This window comes from Nannobrachium achirus (genome assembly GCF_963921795.1).
Source record: "Nannobrachium achirus genome assembly, chromosome: 2".
Taxonomy (NCBI): Eukaryota; Metazoa; Chordata; class Actinopteri; order Myctophiformes; family Myctophidae; genus Nannobrachium; species Nannobrachium achirus.
Genome location: NC_137811.1, coordinates 71,267,378 through 71,282,202, shown reverse-complemented (window position 1 = coordinate 71,282,202; position 14,825 = coordinate 71,267,378). Strand labels below are relative to the sequence as shown.

General features: G+C 42.9%; 1 protein-coding gene across 1 annotated transcript in view; it reads left to right on the top strand.

Annotated features, from left to right (window-relative positions):
• Nucleotides 1–14,392, top strand: part of LOC308300249 (pleckstrin homology domain-containing family O member 1-like) — a gene marked incomplete at both ends in the record, with an annotated part of 37,675 nt that extends 23,283 nt beyond the window's left edge. The window contains 3 exons of the mRNA XM_080744064.1: nt 6,133–6,234; nt 9,456–10,228; nt 14,194–14,392. Coding sequence (XP_080600190.1) covers nt 6,133–6,234; nt 9,456–10,228; nt 14,194–14,392 — 1,074 coding nt within the window. The remainder of the gene's footprint in view (nt 1–6,132; nt 6,235–9,455; nt 10,229–14,193) is intronic.
• Between the last annotated feature and the right edge of the window lie 433 nt (nt 14,393–14,825).

Below are 14,825 nucleotides of genomic sequence, written 5' to 3'. Positions count from 1 at the left end.
CAGTGTTTATGCTGCAGTAAGGAACAGTGGGGAAATGTACTAATCAGTTTGCCTTTGATAATGAGCATTCATCATTTAACACGGGGTATTGAACGTTTTCAGGCCAGGGACCACTTAGCTGAGAGAGAGAGATGAAGCAGGGACCCCCACTACACACAGTATTGTATCCACCTCTTTCCGCGGGAGTTTACTGGAGACTATTTGGACCTGTTTGGACCACACTTCCGGTTTAACAGCAGACATACAAGCTCACGTCGCGTCGCAGATGCAGCCGCAATGCGGCGCCGGAAGCTCGGTACAGGGTCTGCGCAATGCACTATGGGGCGATGGAAAGTCGTGGATAGAATTGTGTTGCAGATTAAAAATGTTCATAGATTTCTTAGACAGCTTAGACTGTTTGACAGCACTGTCGTCATGTTGGAGTGATGTGTATTTTCAGACATTTTAACCACTTGAACCATCAAATACTTTAGTCTGCACTTCTTTTCCCTCTACAAACCTCTTTGCCAAAAATAGCCGATCTACAAGCTTACAACGCCGAGATCTGCTATTTTTGGCTAATGTTCCACTCAGAATAGACATGCTTGGGTTCAAAAAACATGGGTTAAAAACATGATCCTATCTCACAAAGATTTGGCGCCCCCCCCCCCCCCCCTGTAGTAACCCCGTTGAAGACCCCTGATTTAAAGGACAACTTTGTTTTTTTACAACAAGGGTTCATATTTTAGATTGTAATCAGAGAAAAGAAAAAGTGTGTGTTAAAATGTTTTCATTTGCTTCGTTCTATTGTTTTATTGCGTTTACCGTGCTAAAATGTGGGGCATGCGTACACATGGGGGCATGCATACAAGTGGCTAAATATGTATTTTTAGACACAATAAGCCAGCAGTTTCTTTATTGCTATTTACAGTAACACTTCTAGCCCCCATAAGTCACATCCAACCATGAAAGGTTGCGTTGTATCTTGGGAATGGGCTTATTCTGTGTAAAATGACATATTTAGCCACTTGTACGCATGCCCCCAACCACTGAAATAAGAATCTCTAAAACAATAGAAAGAAGTAAATGAAATAGTTTTAACACTCATCTTTTATGTTCTTTAATTACGATCTAAAATATGAACCCTTGTTGTAAAAAACTAAAGTTGTGCTTTAAATGGTTCATTCAATTAAAGATTGTATTTGTTTAGAGAGAAACTATTGAAACGCAACGGTGTGAACAGTCAACCATCGAGGACTATCACAGACTAAATGGCCATGACATCTCTGGGCATTATCGTACAAACTCTTCCCGAATCCGACATCATGTGCCTGCCTTGTTACAAGAGACAACTTGTCTCATCCTTAATTAAATTAATCAGATGGAAGGTTAATTTAGCCTGGAGTGCTGAATGAAGTAATGAGATAAGATGTGCCCGCCCGCCGCATGATTGAAATCATGATTGATCCTTCCTGGCTCTGGACTGTTTCTGACGCGCTCCAACAAAGCCACACTTTTATGTTAATGACCTGGAATTATTTTATACTTTAGCTATTGAAAAAGTAGTGCGGCACCGAGTGCTGCGCTGCGAGCTTGTAGATCTGCTATTTTTGAAAAGTCGTAAAAAAGAGTGCAAATCTTTGAATATATGTATTTTTAAAGCGAACATTTGTATTCAAATATTTGCTTCTGGAGGGTCCCTAGTAGTAGAACTAAATATTTTAAGACGGGGGTCCATGGCCAAATACATATAATTTTGGGGGCCATTGACATGAAAAGGTTTGAGCACCACTGACATAGAAACATAGGTTTTTCAAAAAATATTCAAAGACTTGCACAAAATGTTCACGATTTGTCAAAAGTAGCAGATCTACAAGCTTGCAGCGTGGCACTCGGTGCTGCGCTTTGAGCTTGTACATCTGCTATTTTTTAATAGCAAATGGGTTAAGTGCATGGGGGGAATGCGAGTGCCGGGTTGAACTTGACCCCAGGTGCCATATCATCAACACATCGCCCGAAACCTTACCGGGGTGGAGCTGCCAATCCAACATATCAAGATTCAACATTTAATAATTTATTGCCAAAACTACTTTATACAGTCGATCTAGGGAATTTGCTTTGGCGTGCTCAGAGAACACGACAGTAAACATATACTGTATAACCATAATGCATACAAGAAGTGTACACAAAAAAACCCTAACCCTAACCCTTACAATAATGTAACCATATGGCCCATGCCCTTAAAAGTGACAAATTAAAGTGCTCAAGGGCCTTATACGAGTTTATGCAACCGGTGAAGGGTTTGGGACGTGGGGTTACCTCATAAGTAGGGATGGAGCTCGTTAATTTTCATTGATAATGAGCACCTTATCGATCCTGCTTATTGAGCCGGGATTTTATCGAGCCCACTGTTGAGCATTTTCTAATGTTTTGTGAAAAGATGTGAGACGACAAATTCTGAACTGAACTGGTATTTTTAGTTTATTGGCAAGTTGTTGTGACTGTGAGTTTGTGGCTGATCACCATCTATGAAGATGACAATTGACAAAGTAACAAATATTATCACTAGTAAGACGCCTCGTGGCGACATGTGATGTCGCGCCAATTCTTGGTGATGTATATCAGACCAGTTACATGGAGTTATATGGAGACCCCTGGTACCCATATGGAGATCCATGTACTGTCCCTTACTCAGTTAAGCGTTATGTGAAAGTCCTATGATGTCTATGACATCTGACATCATACCCTTTATGCCCATACATGGAGATCCCTTTCTGTAGAACCAGCTGTTAGTGTGGTATGTGGCCAATGTGGCCTCCCATGGGCTTAATATGGGATTCTGTTAGTGTGACATCACAGTGAAGCCAGAGTGTGATGTCATAGTGGCAAACCCATAGAACCACAGTGTCAGGCGTTATAGACAAAGATACATACAGACAAGCTGTGACCGTTCACATACTAGGCTGTGACCCAAGGTCGCAATTAAAACAGTCATTCATTAGTGTGCAATAAGTGTTATATGGCTTTATAGTATGAATAGTACTGTAATAATTTCTTGATCACCCCTGATCTTGATTGTTTAAACTTGACGTCATGGGCCGCTAGTAGCAGTGGGTTCCAACAGCTGCTTAATATCTGTACCAATTATGGTATCGACTTTGATATTAAGTACAATGCTAAGAAGAGCATGGTTCTGATCTGTAGAACTAAGGATGACCTGGAAATCAAGTTTCCTGCCTTTTTTCTGTCTGGTCAAACAATGTGTGTGTCAAAAAGTACAAAATATCTTGGGCACATTATAACAGACACCCTTGAGGATGATGAGGATATGTCTAGACAGAGGAGAATGCTATATGTACAAGCAAATATGTTGGTTCGTAAATTTCACCATTGTACTACTGATGTTAAGGTAAACCTGTTTAGAGCTTACTGCACACCTCTATACACAGCCCCTCTTTGGGTGAAGTATAAGAAAGAGAGCTTACGGAAGCTGCAAGTAGCCTACAATGACTGCCTTCGAATTCTGTTAAAGAAACCCAGGAGCACAAGGGCCAGTGAGCTCTTTGTTTCTTTAGGTCTCACCACCTTCATGGCTCTATTAAGGAACCTTATTTATAAGTTCATGTGCAGACTGGACCGCTCCTTAAATGGAGTAATTGGACTGATGTCAGACCCTGGACGTAGCTCTGTCCGGTACATGTCTTCTATAAGAGGACACTGGCATGAGTGCCTTTTTTGACTCCGGTGGGGCTGGACTGTTTTACCGTTGTACTGTTTCTGTTTTTTTATTTTTATTATGTTTGTAATGTAAATGTATTGTTTTCTACCCTGTGGGCCCTGAGCCTGTAATAAAGTTTATATATGCTCCATAACAAGCTTGATAAGCCCAAACAAAGCTTATTGATACCAGGTACTCAATACTTTTGTTATCGAGTTTGTAGCGGGCCCTTGTTTTTCGAGCTCCATCCCTACCCATAAGTGCTCTTGTAGAATATGCTCTGGTCTTAATACTGAGGAGTGTTTTACTGGAAGGGAGATGAGGGGAGATTGTACTGTAGGGGAGATTGTACTGTAGGGGAGATTGTACTGTATGGGCGGGAGAGATATGGGTGCAAGCTGGAACTATAGATAACTTACTTCTGTAGGTGTGTGTGCAGCATGCGAACCAGGGGAGTATGGCAGGGGCGTCGCACGAAATTCTGGGCCCTGGGTACAAGGATTCACTGCGGGCCCCCCCATGAATGTTAACTATTGAAAAATAGCAGATATACAAGCTCACAGCGCGGCACCGAGTGCCGCGCTGCGAGCTCGTATATCTGCTATTTTTGAAAAATTGTGAAAATGTGTGCAAGAAACCTATGTCAAGGACCCCCAAGATGATATGTATTTGGCCACGGACCCCGATCTCAAAATATTTCATTCCAGGGACCCCCAGAAGCAAAATTTTAGTTAGAAATGTTCGCTTAAAAAATACATATATTCAAAGGTTTTCACACATTTTCACAACTTTTAAAAAATAGCAGATCTACAAGCTCGCAGCGCGGCACTCGGTGCCGCGCTGTGAGCTTGTATATCTGCTATTTTTCAATAGATAAAGTTATTAGGGCCCCTCCACCTTGCGCCCCGGTAACCCAGTCCCACTTTCCTACCCCTTGTGACGGCCCCTGGAGTATGGTGTGCTAATGTGCTAACGTGAGCTTAGCAGCGTGATGTGAGCTGTGATAAGCAGAGTCGGCTGAGCTGTGGACTTCACTGGAAATTGGGCCGCTTCCATACTTCTTTCACAGGTGTTACCAATGAATGAAGGCTCTGTTCCATTGTTCTGCTGGGGTCCTCAAACCTTTTAATTTCAAGGACCCCCATAACGCTGAGAGTGTACAAATGGAACCAAATAAAACCATTGCGGATACATTTGGTTCCATTTGTACACTCTCAGAGTCAAACAACTTTGAGGGGCCTTTTGGACCCGCCTCAAGGAACTGTGAGGGTACCACCTGGACCCCAATTTGAGACCCACTGGCATAGCGGCGTGTTTCCAGTGAGCCAACATGCACAACATACATGTACGCCTTTCCGACGTCGGGGGTTCGGACATGCTTTTCCGAACTTTTCGTCGGCTCAACTACAAAACAACGTCACTCGAAACTTCTGAGAAGCATTATCCCTGAATTAGAGTTCAGAAAGATGCACGTCGGAAAGTCGGAACTCTCTCCGATGAAAAGTTGGGTTTCGGAGAGAGAGTATGGACTGGCCTACAGTCAGCCGTCACTCTGATCTATGTAGTTCACTGTGATTGATCTACTGTTGGGACACACTGTACTGTACATACTGTGCATATGGACAAGCGCTATATACCAGACAGCTTGGCCACTTCAGTGCTATGTCCTACCAAGGCCAAAATAAATGTCCAGTCTAAATATTCAATGGATACAAGAAGATACAGATACACCCAGCCTAAAACATGTTTTCCACGTTTCAGCTTAGCAAACTCATCAGTGCGTCTAAATTGCGCTCAGCCTGCACACCCACTCACTCGCACACGCACGCAAACACACACACGCACACACACAAAACACAAATTATGTCCACATAGAGGAGAAACATACAGGGACACAAATATTATATTATACGTGCAGTAAGGTTACATTCACAAATGAATGGCATATGTCTTCATGATACAATAGGCATGTCACTCAGTGTACACACACGCACGCACGCACGCACGCACGCACGCACTCACGCACGCACACACGCGGAAGATAAAATACTTCATTATCTCTGCCTCCCTTTGGATCCTAATCAATTCAATTCAAAGGGCTTTTTTGGCATTACATTGCCAAAGCAGAAGTGTACACAGTACAATACAATCAATCAATATAATACAATCAAAATAAAATATGTACAATTGAAAGGGGTGGAACCGTTTGTATGGAGATTACTGGACGCAGACAGTGCAGGGATGTATACAGTAGTCTTTAAGGTGGTTGGGCTCCATTTGATATCCTGCTCCTATCACAGCAGCTCACATACAGTATCTTGCTGCTGTGTTTGCACATTGTTGTACATCACCCTAATCTCTCCCTCTCTCTTTTGAATCTGTGTGTGTGTGTGTGTGTGTGTGTGTGTGTGTGTGTGTGTGTGTGTGTGTGTCAGGTCACCGTGGCAGATGACAGACAGCTGTCACACATGACGAGGGACAGAGTGAAGATCCCTCACTCCAGACGGCTGCCGACCAGAGGCCACCTGCTGGCCGTGGTCAGTATTACACATGATCTGACACACTTTATGACAATGCTTTACACACCAGTGGTTTACTGTTTACAGTTTAGGCATTTAGCAGACGCTTTTAATCCAAAGCGACTTACAATAAGCAGATCATACATCACTATAATAAACAAGATAATATTTCAGAGCATCAACAACAATAAACAAATGTATATGAATATCAATCTACTGTGGTTCTCAACCTGTTCTCGTCCGGGGGGTCCCCAAATGATTAACTTAATGTCCAACATAGTTTTTTCACTCAACAGTAAACAAACCAACATAAAGTTTAAGTGTATGGAGGTTATCTGCACATTTCTAAAGTGTCAATTTAAGGACTTTTTAATACCTAAAAAATAACAAATTAAACATTGGCCAAATTGTCAAATATTAGAGGCAGAAATTGTGAAAATAGCCTAGCGTTGCAAGGCGTTGTGAGCATGTAGATCTGCTATTTTCACAATAGAACCATGTTATACAAAATGCAATGCCTCGACTCTTAGTGCTCATCAGGGTGGGGGGTCCCCAGTTAAAATAAAAATATGATTCTTTTGAGGGTCGCGGCCTGAAAAGGTTGAAAACCACTGCACTGTATGACAGTACAATGCTTTACACAAGAGGGGCATTTGTCATTTTTCCGCTTTTTTACAGATTATGAAAGTACAGGACATACTTGAAAAAATATGAAAATGTTTGAAGAAGATATGCTTATTTGAAGGTTGTTCTAACCAAGGGTTGTTGTTCTAACCAAGGGTTAGAACAACAACCAATCTAACCAAGATTTGGAGTGAAAGCGTTGGTGAACTTCAACAATTCAACTCAAAGGAGCTTTATTGGCATGAGAAAACATACGTTTACATTGCCAAAGCAAGTGTCAAAATATGATAAAAACAGTTGAAAAAGGGGAACATATATGCAGTTGGAGGGCGTACTACTGTAGCATTGTGTAAACAGAGCTATGTCACATTTTGTCATTACAGCAAGGGTGTTCAACAGGGGGTCCGGGACCCCTAGGGGGTCCTCAAAGTTACTACAGGGGGTCCTCCAAATCTTAACCACTTGAACCCCAGTGTCCATATTCTGAGAACTTTAGCCAAAAATAGCCGATCTACAAGCTCACAACGCCTCGCGCTGCGAGGCGTTGTGAGCTTGTAGATCAGCTATTTTCGGCAAAGAGCTTGGGTGTAGAGGGGAAAAAGAGCAGACTAAGTACAAGGTGAAAGGTCAAGTTTATTAAGTATTGATGGTTCAAGTGGTTAAATATCTGAAAACACAAGTTGACATGAATCCAAAATACACTGATGATTGTGCTGTCAAACAATGAAACTATGTGGAATCTATGATAAAGCAGTGGGGGTCCCTGCTTCACCTCTCTCTCAAATAAGGGGTCCTTGGCCTGAAAACCTTGAAGACCCCTGCTCCAGTATATAACAGGGTATGAAGCTTTTTGGAACGAATAGCAGCATTTATTCACATTCAAAATGTGTTTAAAGGTAGCAGCTCTGTTTCATACTGTATGTGCAGTAGGTCTGGGTGCCATTCGATGGTTTGTAGTCCTTAGGGTGGTTGTATTTGTAGTCCTTAGGGTGGTTGTATTCCATTCTTTAGCCCAGGGGTCTTCAACATTTTCAGGCCAAGGACCCCTTAGTTGAGAGAGAGATGAAGCAGGGACCACAACCTTTGTCCATATAGTTTCATTGTTTGACAGCACGATCGATACTTAATTAATAAACTTTACCTCTCACTGTTCTTAGTCTGCTCTTTTTCCCCTCTACACCAAAGCTCTTTGCCAAAAATAGCCGATCTACAAGCTCAAAACGCCTCGCAGCGCGAGGCGTTGTGAGCTTGTAGATCTGCTATTTTTGACTAAAGTTCTCAGATACAGACACTGACTAGGGTTCAAGTGGTTAATATAAAAAAGGAGAAAAAAAACATTCTAACACTCAAAGATTTGGAGGACCCCCTGTAGTAACTCTGAGGACCAAATTGGGGGTCCCGGACCCCCTGTTGAAGACCCATGCTCTAGCCTTCATTTATCGCAACAGTTCTCAAATATTGCTGCTTTGTTCGCACATTGTTGTATTTCTCCTTCTTCTTTACACACTACAGTCTGTCAGGTGGTTTCTTAACTCCACCCCTCCCCCCCTCCCCCCCAACCTACTGGTGGGGATCTGCAGCTGAAAGCGGAGAACAATAGCCACACGTTGGCCAACAGAAACTGCAGATGTAAATGTTGGCTTTGACAGGGTAATGTGTGTCTCCACCCTCAGAAGGGTGCAAGGAAACACAAAAACACACAGCTCTGTTTACAAACTAATTTACACTATTGAAGGATTCTAAAACGCATACGTGTTATAATGAGAAAGTACTCATACAAACCAATCCAAAACCCAAACCTATTTTGTTCAAATTATGGAGAAGCACATTTTTTCTAAAGGTTAAACACATTTTCATACGTGAAGGATTCATGTGGAAAGATTGTAATAATAGATTTTTAAAATCAACTAAATCGATTAGTCTGATTAACCATTTAAGCCCTATTTTGTACTTTATCGTACAATGGTATTGTGCAGAAATAGCAGATGTACAAGCACATAGCACACAACTCATCCCGATGCACTGCATTGTGAGCTTGTGGTTTCTTCATTGCTACTGGAATAGAACAATTAGTTTTTGTCGGGTGGAAATGTCCAAAACTGTTACTTTTCAGGATTCAAATAAAAAAAGATAAATATTAGCAGATCTACAAGCTCAAAACATGCCGCTTCGCACCGCGTATCAAGCTTGCAGATCTGCTACTTTTGATGCTTATGTGTGAGAAATTCTGAGAATGCTGTAGAATGATGATAAAGTAGGGCGTTAATTTACAAGAGAAAAAACTAATTAATATATTTTGTAAATCAATAATTTGATTAAAACAACCTGTTCTTATGGGCGCCCGCTGGCCTAGCGGTCCAGGTGCATATACCACACAGGCTCTGATGCCTGGCAGCATGTCGCGGGTTCGAGTCCTGATCCCGTTGACCTTTGCTGCATCATGTCACTCCCCATTTCCTGTCCTATCAATAAAGGCATAAAAGCCCCAAAACAAATCTTAAAAAAAGAAAGATTATAATAATAAAAAACATGTTACATAGGCTGGCATATTATGAGGGTTGCATTGGTTGTAATGCCAGTGTCATTGATGTCTCTCTCTGTGTGTGTGCATGCAGGCGTCAAAGTCTTCCTCGGACGGCATGCTGACCTTGGACCTGATCCAGGACGACGACGCCGCGACCCCTCCGCCCGAACGCCGCGTCCCGGCGTCCGAGCCTTCCGAGCAGCAGCAGCAGCAGCTGACCCCTGACTTCTGCCCGCGCTCCAAGACCTGCCTCGCCCTTTCCGACAGGACCGCCGAAACCGCCGCCGCCAAGTCCCAGAGCCTGCCCCGCGACGCCGAGGGCAAGGCGCGCATCTCCGTCTACTCGCCGCAGCCCGACGACAAGCGTCTCAGCCACGTGGAGAAGCAACGCTGTGCCTCCGCGGACCAGATCCTGACGCACTCCTCGGAACCCTCCCGCGGGACCGAGGCGACGGCGGCCGCGGCGGATCGCGTCCCGATGCTGTCGGAACCGTCCCGCGGAAACACCAAAACACAGACTTGCTCAGATGCGACGACGACCACCGGGCCTTTACCCGTCGGCCAGCTTCAGGAGCTGATCAAGCAGAAACTGAGCAGAACGCAGGAGTTACTGTCGGAGGTGCAAGGAGGAGGAGGAGAGAGGGATGAGGAGGAGGCGGAGAAGGAGAAGGGAGCGCGGACGGAGGCCGAGAGGCTCCTGAAGGAGGCGCTGTCCACCTGGGACCAGGCGCGGGAGGTGCTGCGCGAGGTGACGGAGCTGAGGCAGCTCTGCAAGCAGATGGACGTGGCCTCCTCCTCCTCGCACGCCTCCTCCCTCTCGCCGCACCCCTCGTCCAGACAGAACACCTACCGCAAGAGCCTGATGTGACCAACGTTGTAATAGGGGAAATAGACAATCTGTATAAGCTCACAAGCGCTGAGCTATAGTAGATGATGGGCTATTTTATTTCGGGCGCGGCAACTTTTAAGTACGAGTTCAACGTCGACTCGACATGCAAAAGCCACAAAATTGTAATCAGTGTTTGTTGACTTTCTGAGCCCTGCAGCGATGCTGTGAAAGACGTTGTTCTCTGCAGGGCTACCGGTCAGGAAGGTCAGGAAGGTTCTGTTGGTACGGGCCGAATACGCAGAACCACTTCTTCTACGGAGGTGCAAAAGACATTGTGCTGTGAGGACAAACGCGCTGGTTCTCGTACGGAACCCAAACTGAATGCTGACGACGTTAAAAGCGGTGTACCTGAAATGTTGTTTCATTTTGTTTTGTTAAAAAGCTAAGCTTTACATTCTGATAGTAGTCGTTGCTATAGTGTGTTTGCTCAGTAACAAGGTTCTTCCCCGTGAAACCCTGAAAATACATTTTTCAGGGTTACGAGAATTATCCAATAAGAAGAGAGAACTCCACTAAAGAGATCCATGTTAGTTACTGAACACACATTCTATAGCTATGGCTATTATCAGAACATATAGCCAGCTATTTAACACTTGACATTAACAAAACAATATCGCACACTAGGGCATTCACGAAAAGGAATTTTTAGTGTTCTAATTATTCAACCTCAAAGTATTCGAATAGTCGAATATTCGACAGGACTGGCCAAACTGTCAAATATTAAGTAAGCAAGAGGCGAGCATTGTGAAAATAGCCTCACAACGTTGTGAGCATGTTTTCACAATATTTATCTGTGGAACCGAGTCACATTAAATGTAATACCTACAATTCCAAGTGCTTGTCAGGGTGGGGGTCCCCAGTTCAAATATGTTTATTTTGGGGGTCACGGCCTAAAAAGGTTTGAGAACCCCTGGTATAGAGCATTAACAAATTCATACACCAGGGGCATTGACAACTCATTCTTATGACTTCCTATCTAGCAACGCTTTATAAACTACCGGTATATATATTTTTAAAGAGAAAACAAAACAAAAAGAAAAAGCGAATATTCGACTTTGGTGAACAATGTTGAATAGTGACTTTGATATTCGAATATTTGAATATTCGAATATTTGGTGAATGCCCTATCGCACACACACACCCCTCCTTTAAGTGTCAACATTCAGATGAGACGGCAGGACATTGTGAATGTTTCTTTTCTCTCTTGCACACTGGAAGACCCCAGAAGCCTGAGGACCACCGACCCTAAGGTCTTTACCTCGTGAACTCTGCGCTTCAAGTGCTGAAAGAAACCTCTCGTCTTTCTACAGGCCAGCGGTTCCCAACCTGTGGGGCTGGGGCACACCGGTGGACCCCCCCAATAATTGGCTAATAAACACTCAATAGTTTTATTTTATAATATTTTTCAAACACATGACAAAGAAATCGTGAAAAATGTTGTTTTCATGATATACCAATAAATATGAACTTAAATTATACCGCGTTGGTTCCATTGTTCCAAGACAGAGCACGACTGATTCAATGATGGATTGATCCTTCCATCAGTGGTTGAAAAAGCATTAAAATGTTTTACTCAAGTAAAAGTATCAATACTGCAATATAGAAATACTCTTTTACAAGAAAAAGTCCGGAATTCAAAATGTACTTGAGTAAAAGTACAAAAGTATTGGCATCAAAATGTACTTAAAGCACCAAAATAAAAGTACAAAATATTTGAAAATAGCAGATCTACAAGCTCACAACGCGCCGCGAAGTGATGAGTTGTGAGCTTATAGATGGATCAGCTATTTTCAAACAGCCTAGGTATGAAATAGGGCTAAAGTGGTTTATGTATGATATGATATAGTGATATAGTACTTTATTGTCAGTTCACACTGAAATTTGTCTTGCAACACAGCAGCCATGTATGCGACACATAACATATATACAAACATTTGACAAAGGTAACAGAAACAAGACAGGTTTACATACATAAGGATAATATAGTCAAGGGCAGTGTCCACCGCCAAGCCTACCTATGGCCAAACTCCTGATTAAGCCTTAAAGTGGACTGATGGACAAAGGACCTTTTTAGTCTGACCTTAGTGTATGCTGGAACACCGTATCTCCTTCCTGAAGGCAGCAATCTATATTCTCTATGCAACACATGGCTACTATTAGAGGTAATATTTCTTGCCAACCTTATGTTTTATAATTTATATCTGCAAAGTAACCTAGTAACTAAAGTTTTCAAATAATTGTAGTGGAGTGAAAGTACAATATTAGGATCCGAGATGTAGTGGGGTATAAGTAAAAGTAAAAATTGGAAACACTCAAGCAAAGTACAAATAGTCAACAACCTCAAAATTGTACTTAAGTACACTACTTAAGTCCCTGTACTTAGTTACTTTACACCACTGCGTTCAAATAAACATGCTCTGAAAATGCACACGGCCGGCCCAACCCTTCTGACCACTATAAGTAGTCAGATAACGTGTGCCGGGATTCCAGGAACGACTTCAAGGTTTCCATGCGGGCCCCGGTCCAGAGAAAAGGTTGAGAACCGCCGTCCTGGGCTTTGTGTTTAGTTCTGTGCCACCTCCACTCGGCAGGAAGGAGAGGTTGTTTAATTTGCACCCCAACATGTTGTTGGCATCATCGCTGCGTCAGCCATTTATACACACACTGTTTGTTTCAGCCTCTGTAGGCGGATGAGTTGGTAACCACTCTGTTCACCCGCCCGGCCGTTCGCCAATTGATATTTGCTGTCCGTTCGCCTGGAGTTTTTCACCAAATATTTTATATCCTGGGTGAACAGACAGAGTTATTGTTGCTTTACTTTAGCACCCCCCGAAGAGGAACACGGTTATTAGTAGCCATGGGTTATGGGATATGGAATATTTGTGAGCTTATGTGTGCTTGCTGCATACAATTACAACCGTGTTTTGGTTATAAAGTGACAGAGGAATATTGCTAAAAATGCATTGCTTGATTTATTTACATCCAGCATACAGTATGTTGAAGGAATGAAAGAAACTTATTTCTGCAAGAAAGGCATGTGGTGCTAGGGATAATGAGAACTAACTTAGTTCAAAGGTTGATAAAATGTAAAATAAAAAACTTGTGCGAAAGCCATGCGAGCACCTGGCAAAAGGTCGGGCGAAATATCAGACTTTTTTTGGCGAACGGCCAGGAGGGCGAACAGACTTGTATTCGATGAGTTCGGAGTTGACTTCTACAGTACATCATTGCTGTCGGGCGGAAACTTTGTGTCCCTTTTTATGTTTTTATTTTTCCATATGAATGAATATACTAATGTTGGAGGCTTGCATAGGCATGCAAAAGTAGATATTATATTTTGGAAATATTTAGAAAAAACACCTATAAGTTTCAAGTTGAAAACAATAGCTCTTGTGAATAAAAAGCATTAACAAGAGCTTGTGACTAAACAATAACTACTGTATATTATTGTTTTCACTGGAAAACAAGTTCTGTTTTCCCTACTTCCTGAAAAGTGATAGTTTTGGACATAAAAGGTTTCTGCCCGAAAGCAACTGCATACAGTATGTTAGAAGATAATACAAAGGAATTTGTAATGCAGTGTAGTGACCGTTTGTTTAAATAGGAACGATGGATTTGCACTATGTTACAGGGCTCTAGAATACACGCTACGAGACAGTTCCATCAGACAATCAAAACTAAACTGACTGCTAAACTAACTAGAAAGATCTTGTGGTTAAAATCCGCTAATCCTGAAGTTTGTCTGTTTGCTAGTGTGGTCACTTGGTGGTCACACCTTCAAGTGGTTTTGAATAATACAGGTCCCTTAATTAAAGCACTCAACGTGCTCCCAGGTTCGATGGATAGTTTATTGTCCTCGAGATGAAACTCAAACCAAGCTGGTTCATCTAGCAGCCATTATGTGTCCTGACTGAGTGTTCTAAATGTGAACGTTTGCCAGGAATTGGTGGATCCGCTACCAGTCTACCACCCACACCAACGCTACCAGTCTACCACCCACACCAACGCTACCAGTCTACCACCCACACCAACGCTACCAGTCTACCACCCACACCAACGCTACCAGTCTACCACCCACACCAACGGAAACTAGCATGCAGTTGGTGCATTTCTCGTCAAGGACGTGCAGAGAATGTTAGAGAGGCAGGCAGGGGCAGAATTTTCTAAAACAGGCCTTTTGGTGAAAATATCAGAAATAGCAGACCTCCAAGCTCACGACGCATTGTGAGCTTGGAGGTCGGCTATTTTCGGTACTTGATACCACACTAAACTAAGCATAATCAAGTGAATACTGAGAGTTTGGACGAGGCGATTCTCTTGAATTTGTGTTTCTTTCACCATAGTAAAAACTGCATTCATGGTCTGGAGAGGGCACTTTTTACAGAGGGATAAAAGGGCAGGGGCTCAAGCCCCCTTTGATGTCTATGTGTGTGCACGTGCCTGTTTCTCATCAACTTCCCTGGAACTGTTATGATTCATTTATGCTCCGTCTCAAAATAAATAGTCGACCTCCAAGCTCTCGGCGCGTTGTGAGCTTGTAGGGATCGGTCCAATGGCAAAGCATGAAACAGG